Genomic DNA, 23,008 nt, shown 5'->3' with positions numbered 1-23,008 from the left:
ATAGCTAGCAGAATCCCTGAGGTTCCCAGGTATCTGAAGCAAGTGAACAATTCTGTCCTAGAGGACCAGGCAGCGGAGGGAGCCCAGGTTAGTGGGGTGAAGGCGGGACCAGGCTTCAGCTGGTGCACCACGGGAATGAGCCCATGTAATCCTTATGGCGGACCTGCAGGGTTTCTCTTTACCAAAAACACAACGGTGACCACAGTGTCCTTTCTCTCCAGGAGTATTCTGGCCGTGTATTTGTGGACGGTGGTGACTCTTAACTAACCAAGGAAAAGCATATACTAATGGGAAGTGAGCGATGGAGATGTGGGGAGGCTCCCCCAGGACTGCGCATGCGTTCCCTTCCAAAACAGAAGATTTGTTCCTCTTTCTTCATAGGCTTCTCAAACCATTTCTCCCTGGGTGGCTGGGTTGGGTCTCTCTTGTGGGATCTGCGCTGTGAGGCTGAGGAAGTAGATAGAAGAGACGGAAGATAGAAGAAATGCTTTCAACATCCCTCTGGGGCCCGAGGCAACCTCTCGCCCCATCAAACGCATGCGCAGTGCAGAGCACTTGCGCTCCATCCAGAAACTGAGCTTTCTGCTTTCCTTTGTTCGTCCCTATGTGTCTTCCTGGCGCGCAAGTCCAACTTAAGCTGTGGGATCTTCTCTTCCACCCACTCCCAGGGTCGCCACCGAGGAAGAGGGGCAGGGCGACAACAATGGCAGAAAGGAAAACACTTTACGTTGTTTCAACAGTTTTCATCAGAGCACATTTACAACTACAGCAAAAGGTGTCACCATGAAAAGTAAATGCGCCCCCACAGTCCCACCACCCGAATTCAACTGTATTTACTACTTTCGGTGTTTCATCACACAAATATGTAAAATCGAGAGATTTTTGTCAAAGCAATACACAAGTATGAAGGTCCAAGTAGGAGAAATGGAATTAGAAAACAGGACGGAAAGAGCAAGGGTGTTTTTTGGAGGGTAGAAAGCAGAGCAATGTGTGGAGGTTGCGACGACAGCCTGTTTGTTACAAGTAGGTTATTCTCGGTGATGGCCCCTCGGGCTCTGTAGCCCGGGTTCTGGACTCTGTCAGAGAGGCAAAGACAAGGATGGCAGACAGTAGGTGCTACCAGGACCTCTGCTGCTGGAGAAACCCCTGACCCACTGTCACAGTGGCCTCCTCTGTCCCATCTTTCCTTATCTGTATGAGGGGCCAGGCATATCCAAGAATTGTGTCCTCCTCTGGAGCGTTTTTCCAGCCTAATTCGGGGAGGCATCTGTCTTGTCCTGTTGCTTTGGAGTACCTGCTATGCATACCCTTTATGGAAGCTGTAGGAGGGGGAAAAATCTTTTCCTCTACGCTCTTAGATTCAGTGTCTGGGGCATGTGAATTAAACTGATGACAGGAGAGATTAACAGGAGAAAAGATTTCCCAATTAATGGAGATTATTAGGCATAAGCATAGGAGCTTCACAGGAAAGAAGAGGAAATCCAAAGAAGTCTTAATACCATCTTAACAAAGGGAGATGCATTGAGAGAAAGTGACAAGACAAAGAAAAAGGGGTTTGAGTTTCTAGGGGCAGTAAATTGTGGAAAGGTAAAAATGTGGTGAAAATTAATGGCAGATAAAGATTATTTTAGTAATGTTTATCTGTGCGAGCCCATCTTGGTGCTGACTTCCTCCAGTGGCACTGGTTACTTTCCTTCTGGTATGGGTGATGGGAAGGGAAACACCTTCAGAAAGGGAAATTTATGCCCCGCTTTTAGGTAGAAAGGGAGAGACCAGAGATTTCCTCCTGTGTCTGCTGTTTTTTAATTGCCTTCAGCTCAAGATAATCCTTATGCCAAGGTGGCATATTTTGGGGTGGTATATTCTAGTTTCCTTCAGAATTTCCAGCAGAACCTTTCCTCAGCACAGTCTGGAGCCCAAAGCCCGTGGCATGCTACACCAGCATGAGTAATCCCGATTTGCTTTTAGTTTCTGCTCATCAGTCTTGGGAAATTTCTGGGTTTGTTTTTTTTTTTTCCTGTGCTCCGGTTGACTTCACTTACAACCCAGGGGCGCCACTGGTCTGTAGATAGTTATTTACCCCTTGACACCTGCGGGGCCACACGGATGAGGTAGAGTCACAGCTTGGTTAAGGAGACAGACTACTTAAGTGTATAATTGTGTGTTTCATGGCATATATGGGGGAAGCAGATGTTACAGGGATGTAAAGACACAGTCTGGCTCTTGAAATTTTAAGGGCTATGTGTCCAGGAAGGATGATGATGGCGGCTGAGTGGAGATTTCCAAAGTGTAGGCCCTCGGGGGAAATAACTAAGGGAAGCTGACAGTGAAGTGATGCCAGCTACCTGATTCCTTCTGAAACTAGGGGAGGCGTAGATACATGAATTGCTTTTCATCTTCTTCTGTGGAATTTTATCCACCAGGGACATGGTCACTGGAGTCTTCTGCTTACCTAAATCTTTGGGTACCCAGGTAGACCACCTCTGCTACCCAGGTGACCCCACCCCCGTCCTCACCTCTGAGTGGCTTCACCTCATCATCTTAGGTTGGAGTTTGGTGTTTGAGTATCATTCTCCTCCCCTTGGTTGATCTGGCAGAACTGTGTCCTTCTCTGGCTGTTTCACACCAAACTGTCTGTGCTTGCTCTCTGTCCACAGTGCAGTGAGTGTGCCCACAGCTGCCACACAGAACTGTTAAGTGGACATTGGACAAAAGCACTGTGTGTCCTGCTTGGGGAGGGGGACCAGCCCCCATGTTCCCAGGCTCACTGTGCCCTCTAATGGGTCCGATTCCTCTGAACGCCCCACTTTCTCTCCAGACCCTCTCCTTGTGCTAGGATTTGTTTTAGTAACCAGTATCTGGAGTAATTCAATCACTGGCCAGGACCCAGGCCCATTCTCTTTGTCATGGGATTTGTCATCACTGAAACTCCTCCCAACCTTCCCGGGGTTGACACCCTTTCCCTGGTTTTCCTGTGCATTCTTGCTGCAAACCATGTTCATCTGAACCACTGGGCTCTCTGGGAGGCCTTTTTCAATGTCTGTATTTTGCTGAAAGTAACAGATATCTTTCTGAAAGACTACATGTCAACCATACGTTTTTAAGACACTCATTTACTGAACGCGGGACAAGCACCGGATGCTCCTTGCACCAGATGTCTTACTAGCAATTTAAAGACGAGATAAAGTCATGCCTTTCAGAGAACTCATAATCAAGAGGGAGTGTGTGTGTAAAAACAGCTCGCCTCTGGGGTAATGCTCTGAGAACCACGTTTACAGTGATCCTGGGAGCATCCGTTCTCCTGGAGAGCAGTGAGATGCAGACAGAGCCTGCCCACCATGCTCCTGTCTTAAGCGGGCCCTGGAAACCTGGGTCACATTTGTCAATCCGGACAAGCAAGAAAGGGCTTTCCAGGCAGAAGGATCTGCCTGTGCAAAGGCTCAGAGTTATAAAGGTGCTGCGGGGAGAGTGGAAAAGACAGATGGTAGGCAGGTTATGAAGACTCGTGAGTGACATATGGAAGAGTCTGTTCTGTGAGGAACAGCGATCCCAAGAAGGTGTTAATCGGATGCAGGATTTAGCAGGTCCCAGCCTTGATCCTCTGACTGTGGCTGCCATGTGGGGCATGCAGGAGACCGAGGGCAGGGAGAGCTGGGAAGGCTCATTGCCATCTCTGGGATGCTCAGGTGCTTGCATTGCTATCTGACTGGAAGTGGACGGGAGGGGAGAGGTTGGTATTGGGGATCCCATGGTTTCCAATTTGGGCCTGAATGGAGAGGACATCACGACCTAATTTAGTGAATGAAAGAGGAGGAGCGAGTGGACGAGTGGAGAGAAAGAAGGGGACAGGCCAGGTGAGGAGATGCTGTCCAGGTGAGTCGAAGTCTGGCTGGAGACAGAGACCAAGTCGCCGGTACCCAGGTGCAGCCAGGTGGTGGGGAGACTGCCTCCCCACCAGGGGGTGGCCAGGAAAATGAAGTCAGGAGGCTCTGCAGAACAGATGCAAAGTTTGGGGCAAAACCAAAATGATTCTGTAAAATGTGTACTCTTTCGAATGCAAGTTTTCATGTTTGAAAGTCCCTTAAAAGGGACCCCACCCCCACCACCCGTCTGTGCGAAGCTGCCACAGACCTGCCATGACCCACCTCCCTGGTGACTCACTCTGTCTGTGTTCAAGTGGTGGCAGCCCTGCTCCTTGTCTGTGATTCCTTCACCCCCCCCCCCCAGTGTTCTGGATTTGATGCCACGCTGATGTCAGGGATTACAGTTCATCAGCGTTCGGTGAGAGCGGGTCTCTAGCCAAGGGTTAGTTTCTGTTCTGTTTTTCTCCAACTTCCTAGTCCCCCTCCACCCACCCCCAAGCTCTGGTGGCCAAGGCTGGAAGGCTGGGCCTTGGCCTTGCTTCTCAGTAACCATAACAACTCACCTAGGCCGCCCACAGTTGGCCCAGCCCAGCCCAGCCAGCTCAGCCTCCTTCGGGTCCTTCCTGCCCAGCCTTCTCTCCTTGGACCTCTGCTCTTGGCTGTGCGACCCACCCCGGGGTGGGGTTTGCCCCCTTTCCTCCACAGCCCCTCACTCTCTGCTCTACTAGGCAGGCTTTCCTGGCCGTACATTCTGAGCGCTGGGAATACAGCAGTGGAGAAGGCAGGCCATGGAGGGGAAATCAAACAGTCCAGCCCTCATAGAATTTATGGTTTAGGAGAGATGTCAGACCCAGAGTACTGTCAGGAAGCCAAAAATAATCCGAATAAGCAAAGTAATAGATAAGCATTTAAAATGGAATCAGTGCTTGGGAGAAAAAACAAGGAAGGGGAGCTAGGGTGTTATGGGTTTGGTTTTATTTTGGGGGCAGTAATTAGGTTTTATTCATTTATTTACTTATTTAAATTTTCTTTTTAATGGAAGGACTGGGGATTGCACCCAGGACCTCATGCATGCTAAGCACGCGCTCTAGCACTGAGCTGCACCCTTGCCTTGATGTATCATCTTGATGCATGGCCTGGCTGGTTGGCAGTCAGTTTGGTTAGTGATGAGCTGTTCCTTTCACTTTTACACACCTGTTTTGGGAACCGTTTATTTGTAGCACAATCTGTCTGTAAAATTCAGGGTCGATCCGTGAGTGGTTCCCAAACCTGATTCCGTAACACAATCACTTTGGGTAGTTTTCAGAAATAGGGCTTCTTGCCTCAGCCGTGGACAGTCTGATTTGGCAAGTCTGGGCTACAGCTTGGGAATCTGTGTTGTGAGGGTTACAAACCACTGACCCAGATGATGTCCATGGGTCCTTATTCTTCGCAACTGATAACCCCGAACCTGCCCAGCATCAGGGCCATTTCCCAGGCTGGCCTCCCCCATCCACCTGGAGCTGAGAGACAGGACTCCCAGCCAACACACCTGTGGGAGCCCAGGCCTCCTTTCCAGGATGCCCCTGTGCATGTGTCTTCCCTGCGTTTCATGACAGAGCCTCCTGGATGGGGAAACAAGCTCCTTGCCCTGAAGAACCACCTCCTCACAAGGCACGATGACCCCAGAACACAGACGTCCCTGTCTCTGCTCCCCCCTCCGCAGGGAGCAAGCACCCCATAACCCTGGCCCCTCCACAGGTCGCACCTTTGTTTGCTGGGGAGTCGGAAGGGACCCTTGGTTGCTGAGACGTTTGAAGGCTGCTGAGTGCCAGGTGCCAGGGATCAGGATGCAGAGATGAGAAGGCATCCAGCACCTGAGGAATCTACTATCTAGTGAGGGAGACAAATGATTATAACACCACTCGGACCCGAGCACAGGTCTCCCCTAAACACAAACTCAGCCTAGGTCAGGAAGGCTTCCAGAAGGGTCTTAGAATTTGGCCAAGTGAAAGGAATGGGGCAGAGCCAATGAAAAGTGGAAGCTTGCCAGGCGGAGAGTTTCTGGTTGAGCAAGAAATAGTAATGCTAATAATAACAGCTGACATTTGTTGACTGCTTGCTACATACTAGACTCTAAGTATTTACTCCTTGATAACTGTCGTGGTAGGAAAAACAGTGCTCCCCCATGGCCACACCCTCGGAGCTGGAGTGTGTGAATCTGTTACCTTAAAGGCAGACGAGACTTTGCAGGTGTGATTAAGAACCTTGAGGTGGGGGGATTCTCGTGGATTATTTGAGGGGCCCCAGGTAATCACTGGTGTCTTTATAAGAGGAGGGCAGGAGGGTCGGACAGACTGAAGGTGCCACTCTGATGGTTTTGCAGGTGGAAGAGGGCCTCAAGGAAGGAGCGGAGGCACCTCTGGAAGCTGGAAGAGGCCAGGTAATGGTCTCCCCAGAGCATCTACCAGCATCTCTAATGATGCCATGGACTTCTAAACTCCAGCGCTGTCGGGGTGGGGGTGTAGTTCAGAGGAAGAGAATGTTGCTTGGCATGCACAAGGTCCCGGGTTCAATCCCCAGTGCCTCTGTTGGGGGGGGGTAATAGGGCATAATTCACAATAGCAACAAACTCCAGCACTATAAAATTATACACTGGCGTTGCTTTAAGCCATAGTTGGTGGTAATTCATTGTAGCAGCAACAGGGAACAAATACAACTATGCTCCTCCCATCCTGCAGCCAAGAGGTCAAGTAACGCACACAAAATTGTAGAGCAAGTCATCTGTCCAGGATTCAGAAGGTAACCGTCCGGCCCCAGGCCCTGCCGCACTTGCCCACGCACACTCCTCTCCTCCCAGATGCAGGCTAGGAAACATCAGGGCTGCAGGAGGTTGTCAGAGAGACGGAGATGGGGAGATTGCACAGCTGAGCTGGCAGGAGCCCGGATCCCAGAGGCCCTCCTGGGCCAACTGGAGAGGGTGGCTCCCTGCCCCCTACTTGCCTGTGCTCCTTTTTGGGGTTCCACTGAAGGCCGTGCCAGACTACGGGCACCCGCTGAGAGCAGAGGTCAGCTCCTTGGTCCCTGCACCCCCTGCCCTACCTGAGGCCAGGTGCACACTGAGCTGTTTGCTGATACAAAACTCTACCTGGTCTTCACTATCAGATGGTTTTTAAACACTTCCCCAGTTGGATGGTTAAGTAGATACTCTGGTTAAGCACAGCATCCTTATGCATTTTGAAATCTCTGTCTTCAAACATCTGTTCCAATCTTATAAATCCTTTATTCATTCTAACTCTTTCTGTCTCTAATATAAAGCATCCCCCATCCCTTACTCTTTGACTGAAATAGGTGGTCAGAGGAATTTTGAGGCAGTGTTATGGTTGTTTTTTTAATATTAAACACAATAAGCATTACCTGAACCCACATTTCCAGAGATGTCTGCTTAATTGATATTCCAAGTCTTTTACAGGCTGTGCTTAGGTTTTTAGAGCAGCAATAGCTAACATTTGATTAGCATTTTGTAGCTGCCTAAAAGCATCCTCGTCCTCCCATCAGCTTGATCTTTTCAGAAATGCTCAGGGGCAGGCAAGTTCATCCTTGTTCTGAAATGAGGCAACTAAGGCCTGAAGAGGTTGAATGTGGCCAAGTCACACGGCTGAGCCAGGTGGAGACTAGGGGATTCCACACTTCCTCTGTTGCATTATTTGCCCCTAAAGGGGAAAAAAATGACCCAGAACATCCATACAAGGAAATCGGGTACCAGATTCCAGGTCATGTTTCCTTCCCAAGTACAGAAGTAATATGCCTGGAGGGTGGGAGGGTGCAGCTCAGTGGTAGAGCGCATGAGGTCCTGGGTTCAATCCCCAGCACCTCCACTAAAAATAAATAAATAAACCTAATTACCTCCCTGCACCAAAAAAAAAAAAAAAAAGAAAGAAAAGAAAAAAAGAAACAGTCCTCTAGAGGGAGGTGAAAGAAAAGGTCCCTGGCTCTTATCTGGGCTGGATAATGGTGCCAGATTCTCAGCCGTTAATAGGCTGGTTAAAGGAATTTGAGTTACCTCTCTGCTCCAGCCTTCGACTTCCTCAGGGTGGTACCCAGAATTAGCACCAGAGGTCTCCAGATCCCGGTCTGCACCAGGAGCCCTGTGTAGGCTGAATACAGGATGCCCTGCTTTCGTATACTGCTCACTTGCAAGTGCACATGAACATCTTTGGGATCAGTAAGATAAAATGAGTTTAAGTGCATTACTGAGTTCTTTAGATCACTTTGTGTCTTCTGAGTCAATAGATATTGAAAGTATGGCCCTAAGGGAAGCTGTATTTTTTTAAAATTATTTTATTTTTCTTTTTGGGGAGAGGTAATTAGGTTTATTTATTTATTATTTATTTTTAATGGAGGTGCTGGGGATTGAACCCAGGACCTCATGCATTGTAAGCATGCACTCTACCACTGAGCTCCATCCTTCCCCACCACATTGTCATTATTTTAGAAGGGACTTTTATGCTTTAAAACCATTGGAACCATGGTCTGCAAAATTCCCTTCATTGCTAGTACTCTGTGGTTCATTCGCAATGTCAAGTGAGTGAATTTTCTGAATGTACCGTAAATGTACTTGCTGCTGACTTTCTCCATGTTGCTATGCAAGGAGACTAAGCAGCCTTATTTCCTCCCACAGGACATTGAGTGGAGACTTCCCAGGGGAGGGTGAGACTGACTGTTGATCCCTCACCCTCCCCGGCAGAGCAGGGGACTGATTAGTGACTCGTGGGACTAACCGTGCCATCATATAGCACCCACCCTCAGCCGTCTCTGGTTCTGGGCCTCCTCCCACCCCAGGTGAGACTTGGCTTGGACCAGAGCTTCATTTTATCTGCTTCTCAGATTTGGATACGGTCTTTGCATCCTTGTATGTGAACTGGACCACATAGACATTTTTCTTACCCTTTATAGCTTTGTCTTGGTGAGACTCTTCCCCTCTCAGGTGCCTGTTCAAAATAGCTAGTCGACTTCTGGTTAAAAAGAGGACTGGCCAGAGCCAGCCTCCCTGGCAGACTGTCCTGCTCAGAGATGGCTCAGAGATTTCCCACCATGGTACAGCCATACAGTGCAGGAGGAGTATTTTTTCCCGGGGGCTTCACAGAGGGGAGCTGGCACAGGGCGGATCAACTAAGAAGCCACGACCACAGATCCCGTGTTCATGGCTTCTTTGGCTGCCAGGAAGAGGTAGGATTTGCTTGCTTCCAGTCACAGCCCTGCCGATCGCCACTGCCACCTCTACTACATAGGGACAATTCACCACCAGCAACTACTGTGCCAGGATCCTCAGCCGGCTGTGGACACGTTGAAGAAAAACTCATGTCAGACACTGCATCCTCTTTCTTGGAAAATGTCCAGATTATTTTCAGGCTTGTTTAATGTGTCCTTTTTTTTTTTTCCACTGCTGCTAACATAGTCTCTCCACACATAGTTCGCTTGAGCAACACAACTCATTCCATCTGCAAAGTTTGAATAACCACCTCAGAGAGAGCCCGGTACTGCATGTGGTGAAGGGTCAGCAATGCGGGTGATGGGTCAGCTCTTCCTTCCTCTTTTTTTTTTTTATTTTTCAGTTTTATTAGGTAGAACTGTTACAATTTGACTGTATATATACAATATTTTGCATGTAAATACATATATACAATATACCGCACATATTTTTAGTTTACATATATGTACCGATCATTGTTTCTAAGAACAGCTTATACCTTTAGCTTTTTAAACTTACATAGTTATCAAATGAATAAAGCCAATCACAAAATAAGAATTAACAGAATGCGGTAATCCAATCATTAAGGACAGTCAGATGTGCTGGCTCATATTCAAGAGATCAGTCATCTATGTTATAAACAATAGGTAGTTCACTTGTGTCCCTTTTTTTTATTTTCCACATATAAGTGATATCAAATGGGATCTTCCTTCCTCTTTTAAAGACACCTGATTTGCATAGTCATTTGGTCTTATAAATTCTTCTGTAGAATGAAAACTGCATTACTATTTGTTTTTTCTTTAATTACTGAAGTATAGTTGATTGACAATGCTGTGTTAGTTTCTGGTGTACAGTATAGTGATTCAGTTATGCGTTTATATATATTCTTTTTCAGATTCTTTTTCACTATAGGTTATTACAAGATATTGAATATAGTTCCCTGTGCTGTACAGTAGGACCCAGTTGTTTATCTATTTTATATATAGCAGTGTAGAGCTGTAAATCCCAATTCATTGCTGTGTTTTTCAAGATCAAGCCATTAAGTTGTTATCTAATCTCAAAACAATCTAATTAGACAATCTCTAATATTCTATCAGTTTCATTACCACCTGTTCAAGGCATTTACTTGATTCTCATCTCTTGGGGGCAAGAAGATGACAGACAGTCACAAAGGGTAAGACTAAAACACAGAAACTGGCAATATGCTCAGAGTAGTACAAAAAATCAAAAACAGAAGGATTAGAGTGGGCAGACCCGTCATCTCCCCTTCCTGCCTGGAAAACACTCTTTTTTCTGATTGTTTAAGCGTCCTCCCCAGAACAGGCACCAGGAGCTTCCTAACGACTTCCCATGAAGGGAGATTCTCTAACGAGGTTCTGCAAGCTTGTTCGGCAGCCAGTGTTCACACAAAGGTGAAAAGCTATGAGCTCAGCCCCGCCCCTGCGCCCAGCAACACAGCCCGCTGGCCCACTGCCCCACTGCCTGCGGACAGTTCTCTGTGCCGTCTCAGGGTTTATTTTCAGTTCTTCGGTGACATATACACAGAATGATGTTTTCTTGTCAGTAAAGCGCTTACTTTTTGTTAGGCAAGAATTAATCCATACGTCACCATTCTTAGAAGAATTAGGAAAAGTAAATTACATCGGTTGTGTAAACAGCCTTAAGTCAGAAGCCGCTAGGAGCCCAGCAGCGCCGCCTCCTGGGAGCATGAGCATCTGTAACCCCAGGAGGGCTGGTCAATGGAGGCTTCCGGTGGACAGAGCAGTGGGTACCCAACTCCAGCCACATTTCAGAGTTCCTCCCCCAGACGACGTGCCCCTCGAGTCCACAGGCCACACTTCCTAAGAGGCTCTGAGCTACACCCCCTCACACACAGGGATCCAGGGGGCCATCACACAGACCTCACCCTGGTCCTGGGGGCAACTTCACTCTGCTCCAGGTGGGCTAGCTTTCCTCCCTGAGGACGTTAACACATGGAAGGCTTGCAGTGAAAATTCAAGGGGACACTGGATCCCAGGGTTGTGCAAATGTGGTGTCACATTTGCACAGTCCTGACATGGTAGTGCCTCCTTAATTTCCTAACTCCAGGTGCCTCACCTGTCTCTGCTAGTCCAGGACCTGCCCCGAAGCTTTGAAAAGGGAGGGAAGGTCCAAAAAATGAAAAGACAATACACAGACTGGGAGAAAATATTTGCAAAATACATCTAATAAAGGACTGGTATCCAAAATGTATAAAAAAAAACTCTTAAAATTCAACAATAAGAAAACAAACCAACCCTATTAAAAATGGGCAAGAGTTCTGCATGGGCACCTCACCAAAAGAAAGACACAGGGTATCTTTAAATAAGCATGTGAAAAGGTGCTCCACATTGTGTGTCATCAGGGAAATGCAAATCAAAACAAGGAGCTAATCACTACACACCGATTAAAATGGCCAAAATCCAAAACACTGAAAACACCAAATGTTGGTGAGGGTGTGAAGTGACAGGAAGTCTCATCGTTGTTGGTGGGAACACAAAATAGAGCGGACAATTTGGAAGACAGTGCAGCAGTTTCTAACCAAACTAAACATACTCTTACCACACGACCTAGCAGTTGTCCTCCTTGGTGTTTACCCAGAGAAGCTGAAAAGATGTATCCACACAACCTGCACACGGATATTTGGAGCAGCTTTACTTATAACCTCTAAAACTTGGAAGCAACCAAGATGTCCTTCAGTAGGTGAAGGGATAAACTTTGGTACATCTGTAAAATGGTATATTATTCAGCACTGAAAAGAAATTAGCTACCAAGCCATGAAAAGACATGGAGGAATCTTCAGTGCACTGTAGTAAGTGAAAGAAGCCAATCTGAAAGGTCATATACTGCAAGATTCCAACTACATTGCATTCTGAAAAAGGCACAGCTAAAAATAGATTAAAAGGTAAGTGGTTGAGTTAGAATGGCCATCCTTAAAAAGTCCACAAATGATAAATGCTAGAGAGGATGTGGAGAAAAGGGAACCCTCCTACACTGCTGGGGGAATGTAGTTTGCAGCCACTATGGAGAACAGTATTGAGATTCCTCAAGAAACTAAGAGCTACCATATTATCCATCAGTCCCACTCTGAGGCATATATCTGGAGAAGACTATAATTTGAAAAGATGTATGCACCCCAGTGTTCATAGCAGCACTATTTACAACAGCCAAGACAGGGAAGCAACCTACTTGTTCATTGACAGATGTCTGGATAAAGAAGCTGTGGTATATTTACACAATGGAATACTACTCAGCCATAAAAAAGAATAAAATAATGCCATTTGCAGCAACATGGATGGACCTAGAGATTGTCATTCTAGGTGAAGTAAGTCAGACAGAGAAAGAAAAATACCATATGCTATCACTCATATCTGGAATCTAAAAAAAAAAAAGATACAAATGAAATTATTTACAAAATAGCAACAGACTCACAGACATAGAAAACAAACTTATGGTTACCACGGGGGAAATGGGATAGGAAGGGATAAAATGGGAGTTCAGGATTTGCAGATGCTAACTACTGTATATAAGACAGATAAACAACAAGTTCATACTATATAGCACAGGGAACTATATTCAATATCTTGTAGTAACCTATAATGAAAAAGAATATGAAAAGGAATATATGTATGTATATGTATGGCTGAAACATGATGCTGTACTCCAGAAATTGACACAACACTGTAAACTGACTATACTTCAATTTATAAAAATAAATAAATAAATAAATGGTTGCCAGGAATTAGGCAAAGAACTGATTTTTTTTTTTAAACAGACTACTTCTTAGAGCAGTTTTAGGTTCACAGCAAAATTGAGCACAAAGTGGAGAGAGTTCTCATGTACCCCTACCCCTACGTATGTTCAGAATCCTGAAGAAATGAGACACAGTTGCTACAATCGATGAATGTACATTAACACATCATCACCACCCAAATTCCACAGTTTACGTCTGGGTTTATTCTTGGGGTTGTACATTCTATGGGTTCAGACAAAGCCTCAGAAGATTTTTAGGGCAGTGAAACTATTGTGTATGATGCTGCAATGGTGGATTCGTATCATTACACACCTGTCCAAACCACCCCTGGAAGCTCATTTCAAGTTCAGTTCTTCCCCAGGCTTAAGAAAGTCAGCCGTGTGTTACAGATTTTTCCAAAAGCTTCAGTTCGCAGAAAGCCCTCCTCTTACTGTGTTCAGGAGCTGGTTTCTAAGTAGCACGCATGGCCAAGACAAGTAACAGATTGTCAAAGGCAAGAGGAAACAGCGATGGAGCCAAAGACAGCAGAGAAATCTTACTTGATATGTCTTACTCTTAAAAATCTCATAGGAAGCAAATAATTTGGGAAATAATTGACACAGATACTCACATGCATGTGCACACAATGTAAAGTAAAGCCCTGATACTTTTTTTGAACAAAAATCATCTTTTTTTTTAAAAAAAGAGATTAATTCTCTAGGAATGTAAAAATTAATGGTTTGCCCTATGAATGCTTATAGAAAATCCATTCTTCTTGAATGTCCCTGGGAGCTGATGTGTGACGACGTTTATCCTTTTCTCAGTGAAGAATTCTGTGGAAAACTCAAACGTATCATCTTTTTCTGTCAGTCGCTTCCCACTTTGTAAAAATAGCTTTTCTGTTGAAAGAATGTTGTGTCAAAACGGGCTCTGGCACCGTCTGACCTACCACACTGCCTCTCAGAGGGCTTTGCCTGGGCCCCATGACCCCTTTCTTTATGAGTCTCCCTTTGGCACAGGGATGTCTACCCCGTGCCTGCCTCACCACTGTTTTTTTTGGAAGCAGGTGACTTGCCAGGTCTCACACCTTCACAGCTGGAGAGGAATTTTTGCCTCAGGATGAATCATGCCTCAAATCTTACCCACACTTGATTTAGACAGTACTTAGATGAGATTTTGTAGTTGGAATGGATCCTGGGATAGATTAAGACTTTGGGGCTGTTGGGATGGGGTGAACTTATTTTTCACGTAAGAAGGACAGGAATTTGGGGGGTCCAGAGGATGGAGTGTTACAAACTGAATTGCGTCGCCCACTGAATTCAGAATGTCACAGAATGTGACCGTATTTGGAAATAGGGCCTGCAAAGAGGTAATTACTGGACTCGTGTGGGTGGGCCCTAACCCAGCAGGACTGGCGTCCTTATAAAGAGAGTAGGTGAGGACACCGATGCGCAGAGGGGAGACCGTTTGAGGGCAAAGCAAGGAGGCAGCATCTGCCGGCTGAAGAGAGAACCCTCAGAAGAAACCAGCCCTGCCTGCACTTTGATCTCAGGCTTCTGGTCTTCAGGACTGTGAGGAAGTAAACCTCTGTTGTTTACGCCCCCAGGCTGGGATGCTTCATCGCGGCCCCTTCCCTCTTGTCACGTGTGCTAGCTCAGCAGCATTTGTCTGATGTGCCATCAGGATCAGCCCCCGCCCTTCAGAGACTCTTTCTGGACTAAGTGAGGGATGGACATGGTCTCCCTACGACTGCCTGCATGGGCAGGCGCTCTTTGTCTGAGAATCTCTGCCCTATGGGTGACGGCCTTGACTTCTGACCTCCTGCCTGGCTCCTGGACTCTCACAGAGACACATGGGGGAAGGGGAGAGGAACAGCTGGGCAGGAATTTCAACAGGAGTGTTGTCAGAAGGGGTCAAAGGATGAGGAAGACACTCAAGGAAGACACAGGAACCAGCTTGAAGGGGGCCCTGACTGGCGACACCTGGGACAGCTTGTGAATAAAAACAGATCCTGGTAGTAAGGCGTGACAGCCTCCTAATAGACAGAAAACCGTGAGTCCCTGCTGATGCCAGCCAGTGCATGAAGCCATGGAGAGTCTGAGGAACAAACTTAGTGCCCAAGTGTCTTCTCACAATTAGAAAAAGTGTAACTATAGAGTGGGAAAACCTGGCAGACGCCACACTGATCAAGAGACAAAAATAAATAGCAGTTGTGGGACAAGCTGGCAGTCTGGTGCTCACGACAGGAGACATGGGAACAGTGCGGTACGTGTTCCCTGACATCCGTGCCCAGGAACAACACCTGACTTCCCGAGGGAGCCTGAAACAAGGCCAGACTGAGGGACATTCTAAGACATGAGAACTACATGTGTTTCTAAAGAACATTATTGGTAACTTGAATGGAGTCTGAAGATTAAATGGTAGTGACGTTCCAGGGTGACCCTCCTGACTTTGATGGTTGAATTGTGGTCCATGTAAAAGAAGGTCCTTGTTTGTAGGAAATACACAGTATTTGGGGGCATCAGGGAATCGGGTTGGCAACTCACATGCAAGTGGCTCAGAAAAAATCTTATTTGTCCTGTACTTGCAATCTTTCCATAAACTTGAGGTTGTCACAAAATGTACATTTGCCTAATGTTAAGACAGGTTCTTTCAGTGATGCCAACAAGCCCAAGAGAAGATGTTCAGTGTCATTAGCCGTCAGGCAAATGCAAATGGAAACCACAGTGTGGTCCCACTTCACACCCCCAAGATGACTACTGCCCCCCCCAAAGAAACCGAAAAGGAACAAATCTTGGCGAGGATGTGGAAGAACTGGAATTCTTGAACACGGCTGGTGCAAATGTAAAGCGGTTCAGAACAGGCACTCACGTACAGGTGTGCGTGTTCAGAGCTGCACCACTCACAGCAGCCAAAAGGTACGTGCATCCCAGGTGCTCAGCAAAAGACAAATGGATAAAAAAAAATAATATGTCCTTATGATGGAATATTATTCAGCCACAGAAACGAATGAAGTGCTGATATGTGCTACAGTGTGGCTGAACCCCGAAAACCTTGTACTCAGTGAAAGATCTGAACACAAAAGATCACACGGCGTATGATTCCATTTAGATGAAATGTCCAGATAGGCAAACCCAAAGGGACAGAGCAGATGGATGGTTGCCAGGCTTCGGGGCGGGGGTAGAGACCTGCTTAGCAGCTCACTTTCATTTCAAAGTGATTGAAGTGTATTGGAACAAGATCGAGGTGGTGTTTGCACAACGTGAATGGACTGAATGCCACTGATTGTTCAGTTTAAAGTGGTTAATTCATTTATTGAAGATTTATTTACAATGTGTTTGTTTCAGGTGTACAGCAAAGTGATTGGTCTAGAGATTATCATATTAAGTGAAGTTAAGTCAGACAGAAAAAGACAAATACCATATGATATCATTTTTATGTGGAATCTGGGGGGGAAAATGATACAAGTGAACTTATTTACAAAACAGAAAGAGACTCATAGACATAGAAAACAAACTGCGGTTACCTAAGGGGGAGGGGGAGGGATAAATTAGGAGTTTGGGATTAACATATACATGTTACTATATATAAAATAGATAAAATGGTTAATATGTGAATTTCATCTCAACAATTTTGTTTTTAATTCAAGCATTTTGATGTAAGTGTTGTATTTTTTAAAAAGGAGGAAGTGGTAAGATAAAATGCAGTGGCTAGCAGCTGGAGTCTTTAGAAACGGTATTCCCTATAACCGGTCCCAGAGGGTGGACCCACCTCATCCTAACTGGACAGCTCGCTCTGTGCGTACACCACTGTCCCCTAGCAGGGCACAGAGAGCCATGGCATCCGAAGTCCACAGCAGAGAGGATAAACCCTCCGTGGGGGAGGCAGCGCATCTAGACGCATGGCAGCCACTGGTCTGCTTGACGCTGGAGGATGCCCCCAACCCTACGGGATGGTCGAATAACTGTGTGGATGGGGTGAAAAGGGGTCTCGCTAGGAGTGGTGCATGAACTCATTCTCTTCATTCAAGCACATGACCCACTAAATTTGTGCATACTGTGTGACATACAGTGTATGTAGCTGAGATAATTTGCAGAACGAACCAGTCTGTATCATTATCTCTGTAGACAGATGTTTCCCCGAGAGCAGGCTCCACAATTTGCCCAAACGCAATGGCCAACAGCCTCATTTGCCAGGAGGGGTACTGTTCAGTGGTGGAGCATGTGCTTAGCATGCACGAGGTCTTGGGTTCAATCCCCAGTCCTTCCGTTAAATAAGTAAATATATAAACCTAATTACCTTCTCCCCACCAAAAAGACTGCACTCTCCATAGAAACTACATAGTAGTTTGGTGTCCGGGGACTCAACAGCTCATCTGTCACTTCTCCACTCTGCCAAGTTTGACTTGATGAAGCCTCAGGCACAGTCTCAGCAGTTTTGTGCCTCTGGCTCCACAAAGAATAATTTACTGGTACCACTGGCACTGGAGTCTTTTCCTTCAAATCTGAAAAGGCAAACTAAGAAGCAAAGGAGAACATCACAGATGAGTGTGGGGTCTCCGTCCTCCATCCCCTCACCCCTAGCCCGCCCGCCATGCTGGTCTGAGCCCAGGCGCTGCCTGGCCCGGATGCTCCCCCCAGCCCCCCAGCCCTTCCAGGACCAGGACTTCTACTGCCCCTCCAAGTCATGAGTTTACGTCCCCATCCTCTAGGTGAGCCCCCGCTCACTTCTAGGCTCCTTCCCTCCTCCCTTTGGAAGTTGGTGGGGGCAGGGCGCGCTCACGATGGAGGACCTGTCCGCCTCCTCGGCGTCTCCGGTCAGGACTCCCATGGGCCCCACAACTGGGGCCAACCAGCCATCAAGATCCTGTGCCATTTGGAAAACTAGTGGCTTGAAAACAGAGAACAAGTGGGTTTTGAGAGCAGTGTTCACTAAGTGCAAAGAAACAGGTGAATAGACCCCGAAGGGCTTGCTAATAGCAGAGGGAAAAAACAGGGAAGGAGACGAGGGTAAAACTACGCAGAAGCCTCATGACTCTGGGGGCAAGGGGAGCGTCCAGTTGCAACAGATGACCCTGACAGGGAGAAACGCGCCCGCGGGAAAGAGCAGGCGCGCGCAGCGGGGCGAGGAAAGGTGCTGAGCGCGACCTCAACCCAAACCTCACGTGGAGCCGCAGCATCACCCCATTCCTGTCTGGCCTTTGTCTTTGCTCCGGGTCCCCTGGGATCCTAGGGGTTGGCTGCTGTAGGGCAGGATGCTGGGGACCCGGGAGGGAGCCCACTGTCCCCGAGCCGGCCTTTCTGGAGGAGAGAGGTGACAGGGCTACTTGTCTCTCTGTGAAGAACCCCCTGCTTTAAAGCCATCAATCTGATCATCTCTTCTGAACGTCCTGTGGTCAGAATGGGTTTTTCCTGCTGTGTGTAAGAGTCACGGGCGTCAAAGTGTTAACCCTATTTCTCTCTGCGAAAATGCGTTATAATCCATCTTCATTTTCTTTGTTGTAACTTTCTCCAGCTTCATGTTTTTTCTGCGATGGACATACCTTTTTATAATAAGGAAAAAATCATCTAATATGTTTCTGGCTGGCAGAGGTCTGGCTGGGGCAGGGACAGAAAGGGGGAGGAGGAGGAGGGCAGCGTGCAGGGTGGGGGTGGCCTGTGGCCTCCAGGTGTTCCCTTCTGCTCTTTCTGCCTTTGGTTCACTGTGTCCCCTGTGGTCGGATGGACAAGCCGGGCTTGCAGAGACAGCTGCTGAGCGCCGGGACAGGGCACCGAGGGAGACGGGTGGTCTGGAGGACACCTGGCGTCTGCCGCACCTGGTGACCCCTCTCTGGTTGTGCTTCCAGGTGAGCCTCAAAGCAGGAGCCCCGAGTCAGCCTCTCATCTGACACCTGCCACCTGCCACGTCCGGACTGCCCCCTGCCCGGACTTGTGACCGCGCTGCCTCTCTCAGGTCAGGAAGTGAGTTGTGCTGTCCAAGGGCGGGTTCTCTCTGGAGAGCAGGTGCTCTGCCCTCAGCACATGGTGGGGCTGGGGAGAGGCTGGCTGTCGGGGTCCCTGATGTGTGGCCAGATCCTCCCCCCAACACTTCCCTCCAGCAGTGGTCACCATCCCCCATGTAACCTGTTTTACAAGGCACCCCTCCTCTCATTATCCCCCAAGGGGTGTGGATGTGCCCCATCTTGGGGGAGCAGTGGGTGGAGAACCAAGACACCTCCATGCATTGCTGGCCTTGGCTGGGAAATCAGGTTGTGTGCACCCACCCAGGAAAAGAGGTGTTCCTCAGGCAAGCACCCTGGTTCAGCAGCAGGCTGTGACAGAGTGGGGAGGGGGTCAACCAGTGCGCCCACCCACCTGCCCCCTGCAGCCTAAGGTGCCTGGTCCCTTCAGGCCCAGCGGGCTGTCTCTTGGGAATTCCCCAAAGAGACAGGCTACTGTACACCCCCAGCCAGCCCTTACCAGGGGCTTGTGGAGACAAGTCGTGCAGGGAGGGTGGCTTAAAAGGCACAGTGATATCCACACATCCAGAAATTCTAAGCACTGTGTCCCAAGTCACGGCAGATCAGAGCACTGGCGACTGAACCACCTTGCGCTGCCCCGCCCCCAACTCTGGGCTGACCGAGATATACACCACAGCGTGCAGCCCAACAGAACCCCCCCAGGAAAGCCGTCCATGTGAGTGGACCCCGCGTGCCCAGGAGAAAGACATCTGGCCACGGCAGTGACAGGGCCTGTCCCCTGAGTAGTTGGCATGTTTTCCCTTCTGCCTCATCTTCTAAAAGCCAAGGGCCAAGTAAGTGGTCCACCATCTCATTCCATCCCCACTGCCCCCCACTCCCACTTCCCTCTTGGGTTGAGGTGGGTGTTCACGCACACACGCGCACTTGGAGAGAGACATGCATCAGTCCATGTGGAGGTGTGCTGTCTGGATGGTCTTGAAAGGGCAGAGATGTTATTCAGCTGGGATCTAAGAGGTGCCTGGTCAGGTGGGAAAGGGGGACCCTCAGGTACCTTCCTGTGGGGTCATATCTTTAAAGATTTTGTTGCCTTTAGTTCCATTCAACAAAAGCCATTTCCTTCTCCAGTGCCAGTACCTCCCTGGGTTACCTTGCCAACCAGGTGGGGTGGGGGTGGCCCCTCCCTGCCGTCTCACACCTAAGTTAGGCTGGGTTAGGATAACCCTAGAGGTGAGTCTGTCCTGGGAGAGAGACAGACTGAGGGTGTGGGGGAACCCTCTTCTGGCCCTCCCAGTAGGCCAAGGAGGGTGACAGAGATCAGGGGAGTGTTTCCTTCCACTTCCACTAATGAACTCTGTAAAATTAAGTTATTTCACCTCCATGAGAATTTTAAAAATGAGAAGGTTGCACCTGGAGTCCTGAGCTCCTTTCTGATAGTGACTTCCGGTGATTCAGAGCCTTGCTGGTTGGCGGACCAGCAGCAACTGGGAGCTTGTTAGAAATGCAGAATCTTGTAAATAAAATATGATATAGCTAGCAATACAGTGGAATATGATTCATCCATGAGAGGGAATGAAGCACTGATACTTGCTGCTGAATCTTGAAAAGTTTCTGCCGAGTGACAGTAATCAGACACAAAAGAGAACACAGTGTGTATCACTTCACGTGGAGTGTCCAGAATAGGCAAATCCATAGAGACGGAAAGCACGTTAGGAGTTTCATCTCTCTGGAAAGAATGAAAAATTCTGCAATTAATCGTGACAGCTGCACAACCTTATGAATGTACACAAACCACTGAAATGTCCGCTTTAAAATGATGAATGTTATGGTATGATAATTACATATCAGCAGCAGCAATCCCACCCTTGGGCAGATACTGGAGGAAACTCTAATTTAAAAAGATACAAGCACCCCCGTGTTCACAGCAGCAATATTTACAACAGCCAAGACAGGGAAGCAACCTGAATGTCCATCCACAGATGACCATATAAAGAAGATGTGGTATATATGCACAATGGAATACTACTCAGCCATAAAAAAGAATAAAATAAAGCCATTTGTAGCAACATGGATGGACCTGCAGATGATCATACTAAGTGAAGCAAGTCAAACAAAGACAAATATCATATGATATCACTTATATGTGGAATCTTAAAAAGTGACACAAATGAACATATTTGCAAAATAGAAACAACCCACAGACATAGAAAACAAATTTATGGTTACCAAGGGGACAAGGTGGGGGGAATAAACTGGGCGTTTGAGATTAGCAGATACACACTACTGTATATAAAACAGATAAACAACAAGGTCCTACTGTATAGCACAGGAAACTATATTCATTCAATACCTTGTAACAGCCTATAATGAAAAAGAATATGAAAAGTAATATATATATATGTATGTGTGTGTGTGTGTGTGTGTGTGTAACTGAATCACTATGCTGTATACCAGAAACTAACATTGTAAATCAACTATACTTCGATTAAAAAAATACATATCAGATCCAAATTTTCAATAAATTGCAATTTCTTCCAACACCCTTTTAGGGAAAAAAAGAGAAAGTTTTATTTTTTTCAAACATTGCCTGTGGACAAATGAAGTTGCCATCACTCCTCATCCGGGCCAGAGAGTTAGTGTGTTTGTCAGAAAGCCCAGGGAGTGGCCTGCTCACCGCAGGCCTGGCCAAGCCTCTCACACCTCCCTGTGCTCTGGTGAAAACCACTGTCACCCGTGGGACCCACCCCCAGCTCTCGGGCTGAAATGGTGGGCCCCCTCCAGGCACTTTCTCATTAGATGGGGTAACTGTAGTCTATGGCGTGTGCTTTCTTGTGGGACAGTCAGCATCACAGTGGTCCTCCAGTGTGATCACATGTCGGGGCAGGGAGAATTTCTTCCCCCTTCTAGAAAAACAAATCTGTGCTTGGGATAGGTGTGTACATGTATACGTGTGTACGTGTGTACGTGTGTGTTCTTGCTTAAAAACAAACTCCCAACATAAAAGTATGTATGTCAACTGTATGGAATGACAACAAATTCAAATTAATAACCCAGCAAGCTCACTTGGGAGAAACTTGCCTTTAGTACTACAGATGACTAGAGGGCGCCGTATTTTCCACAGACAGTAGGAAGAACCTCTAACTGGGCTTCGAAGCTTTGAGTTTGGGTTCTGGGTCCATGAAATTTGGCTGCGGGACCTTTGGCCCTTGGTTTAGCTTCTCTGCAGTTTGCACTTTCTTTACACACAAAACAAAACTCGGTGTATTTTGTAAAGTTTGCAACTTTAAGGTCTGCTAGAAGAATGAGTAAACAAGGGTGTATGAAAATGATTTATTACGAACAAAGCACGGTACAGATGTCAAGGTCTCATTATGGTCGTGGGGGCAGGAAAGTAACTCTGGGACCCCCTGTCACCTTCTGCTCCCTCTCGCCGGCGCTGCGAAGTCTTACAAACAAAAGCCCAACACCCTGCTCCCATCGCTCTGATGAAGCGTCTTTCTTACCCTAGGAGGGTCAGCTCCCACTGCTCCTCGGCCTGGACAGAGATGCTGCAGGAACGGGGGAAGGGAGGAGAGAGCTGGGGAGGAGAGAGCTGAGGAGGAGTCTTCGTCCTACTTTTGGAAAAGCAGCTCTTCCAACCCCTTAATTTGGGTTGTTTCAGGGGCAGCGGAATGAAAGAAGGCATGTCCAGTAACAGCACCACGAGCATCTCCCAGGCCAGGAAGGCTGTGGAGCAGCTGAAGATGGAGGCCTGCATGGACAGGGTGAAGGTAAGCACACAGGCAAGCCAGCCTGGCCCCCTGACTAGCACGCAGCTCAGATCATTCCTCCCCTTTGCCCCGCGGTCTTGTGAGAGTCACCCTCTAGAGCACCCGGCCAACCCTGGCAGCTGTAACATTTGCAGACGCCTGTTTGCTCCGGAGTTCTGAGTGTGCCCAAGGATTCAGGTGATGCAAAATACACAGCGTGCATGGATTCCGTCAGGAGTCGCCAAAAATAAACTCATATTCATCTCAGCTCTGTTTGGCACCTGTTGTCAGGCCGAGGAGTGAGAGAGTTTAACCCTGAGATCCATCATCGTTTTCCCACCTGATTCAGTGACTTTGAGGTTGGACCAGTGTCGGATGTTTTGATGGGGGCTGTCGGAGTGAAGTACTGAACCCTGCACCGTGCGTGTTGAATGCGCCTTTAGGGAAAGGGAGGAAGGG

The 23,008-nt window shown here is 47.6% G+C and overlaps 1 protein-coding gene and 1 non-coding gene across 7 annotated transcripts in view; one reads left to right on the top strand and one right to left on the bottom strand.

Annotated features, from left to right (window-relative positions):
• The window catches only part of LOC140688960 (guanine nucleotide-binding protein G(I)/G(S)/G(O) subunit gamma-4-like), a 42,481-nt gene that overhangs the window by 3,400 nt on the left and 16,073 nt on the right, over positions 1-23,008 (top strand). For 3 of the 6 annotated variants that reach the window (XR_012063795.1, XM_072948939.1, XM_072948938.1), the window contains exons 2-3: positions 18,690-18,796; positions 22,462-22,570. Coding sequence is in view for 3 of the 6 variants with exons in the window: in XM_072948939.1 (XP_072805040.1) it covers positions 22,472-22,570 (99 nt within the window). In the remaining 3 variants the exon portion in view is untranslated. The remainder of the gene's footprint in view (positions 1-18,689; positions 18,797-22,461; positions 22,571-23,008) is intronic. The other 3 variants (XR_012063797.1, XM_072948937.1, XR_012063796.1) reach the window with 2 other exon arrangements.
• Positions 8,241-8,314, bottom strand: TRNAC-ACA (transfer RNA cysteine (anticodon ACA)). The gene has a single exon. It is a non-coding gene; the product is annotated as a tRNA-Cys (tRNA).

Source organism: Vicugna pacos, chromosome 24, assembly GCF_048564905.1.
Source record: "Vicugna pacos chromosome 24, VicPac4, whole genome shotgun sequence".
NCBI classification, from domain to species: domain Eukaryota; kingdom Metazoa; phylum Chordata; class Mammalia; order Artiodactyla; family Camelidae; genus Vicugna; species Vicugna pacos.
This window is presented reverse-complemented; position numbering and strand designations above follow the sequence as displayed.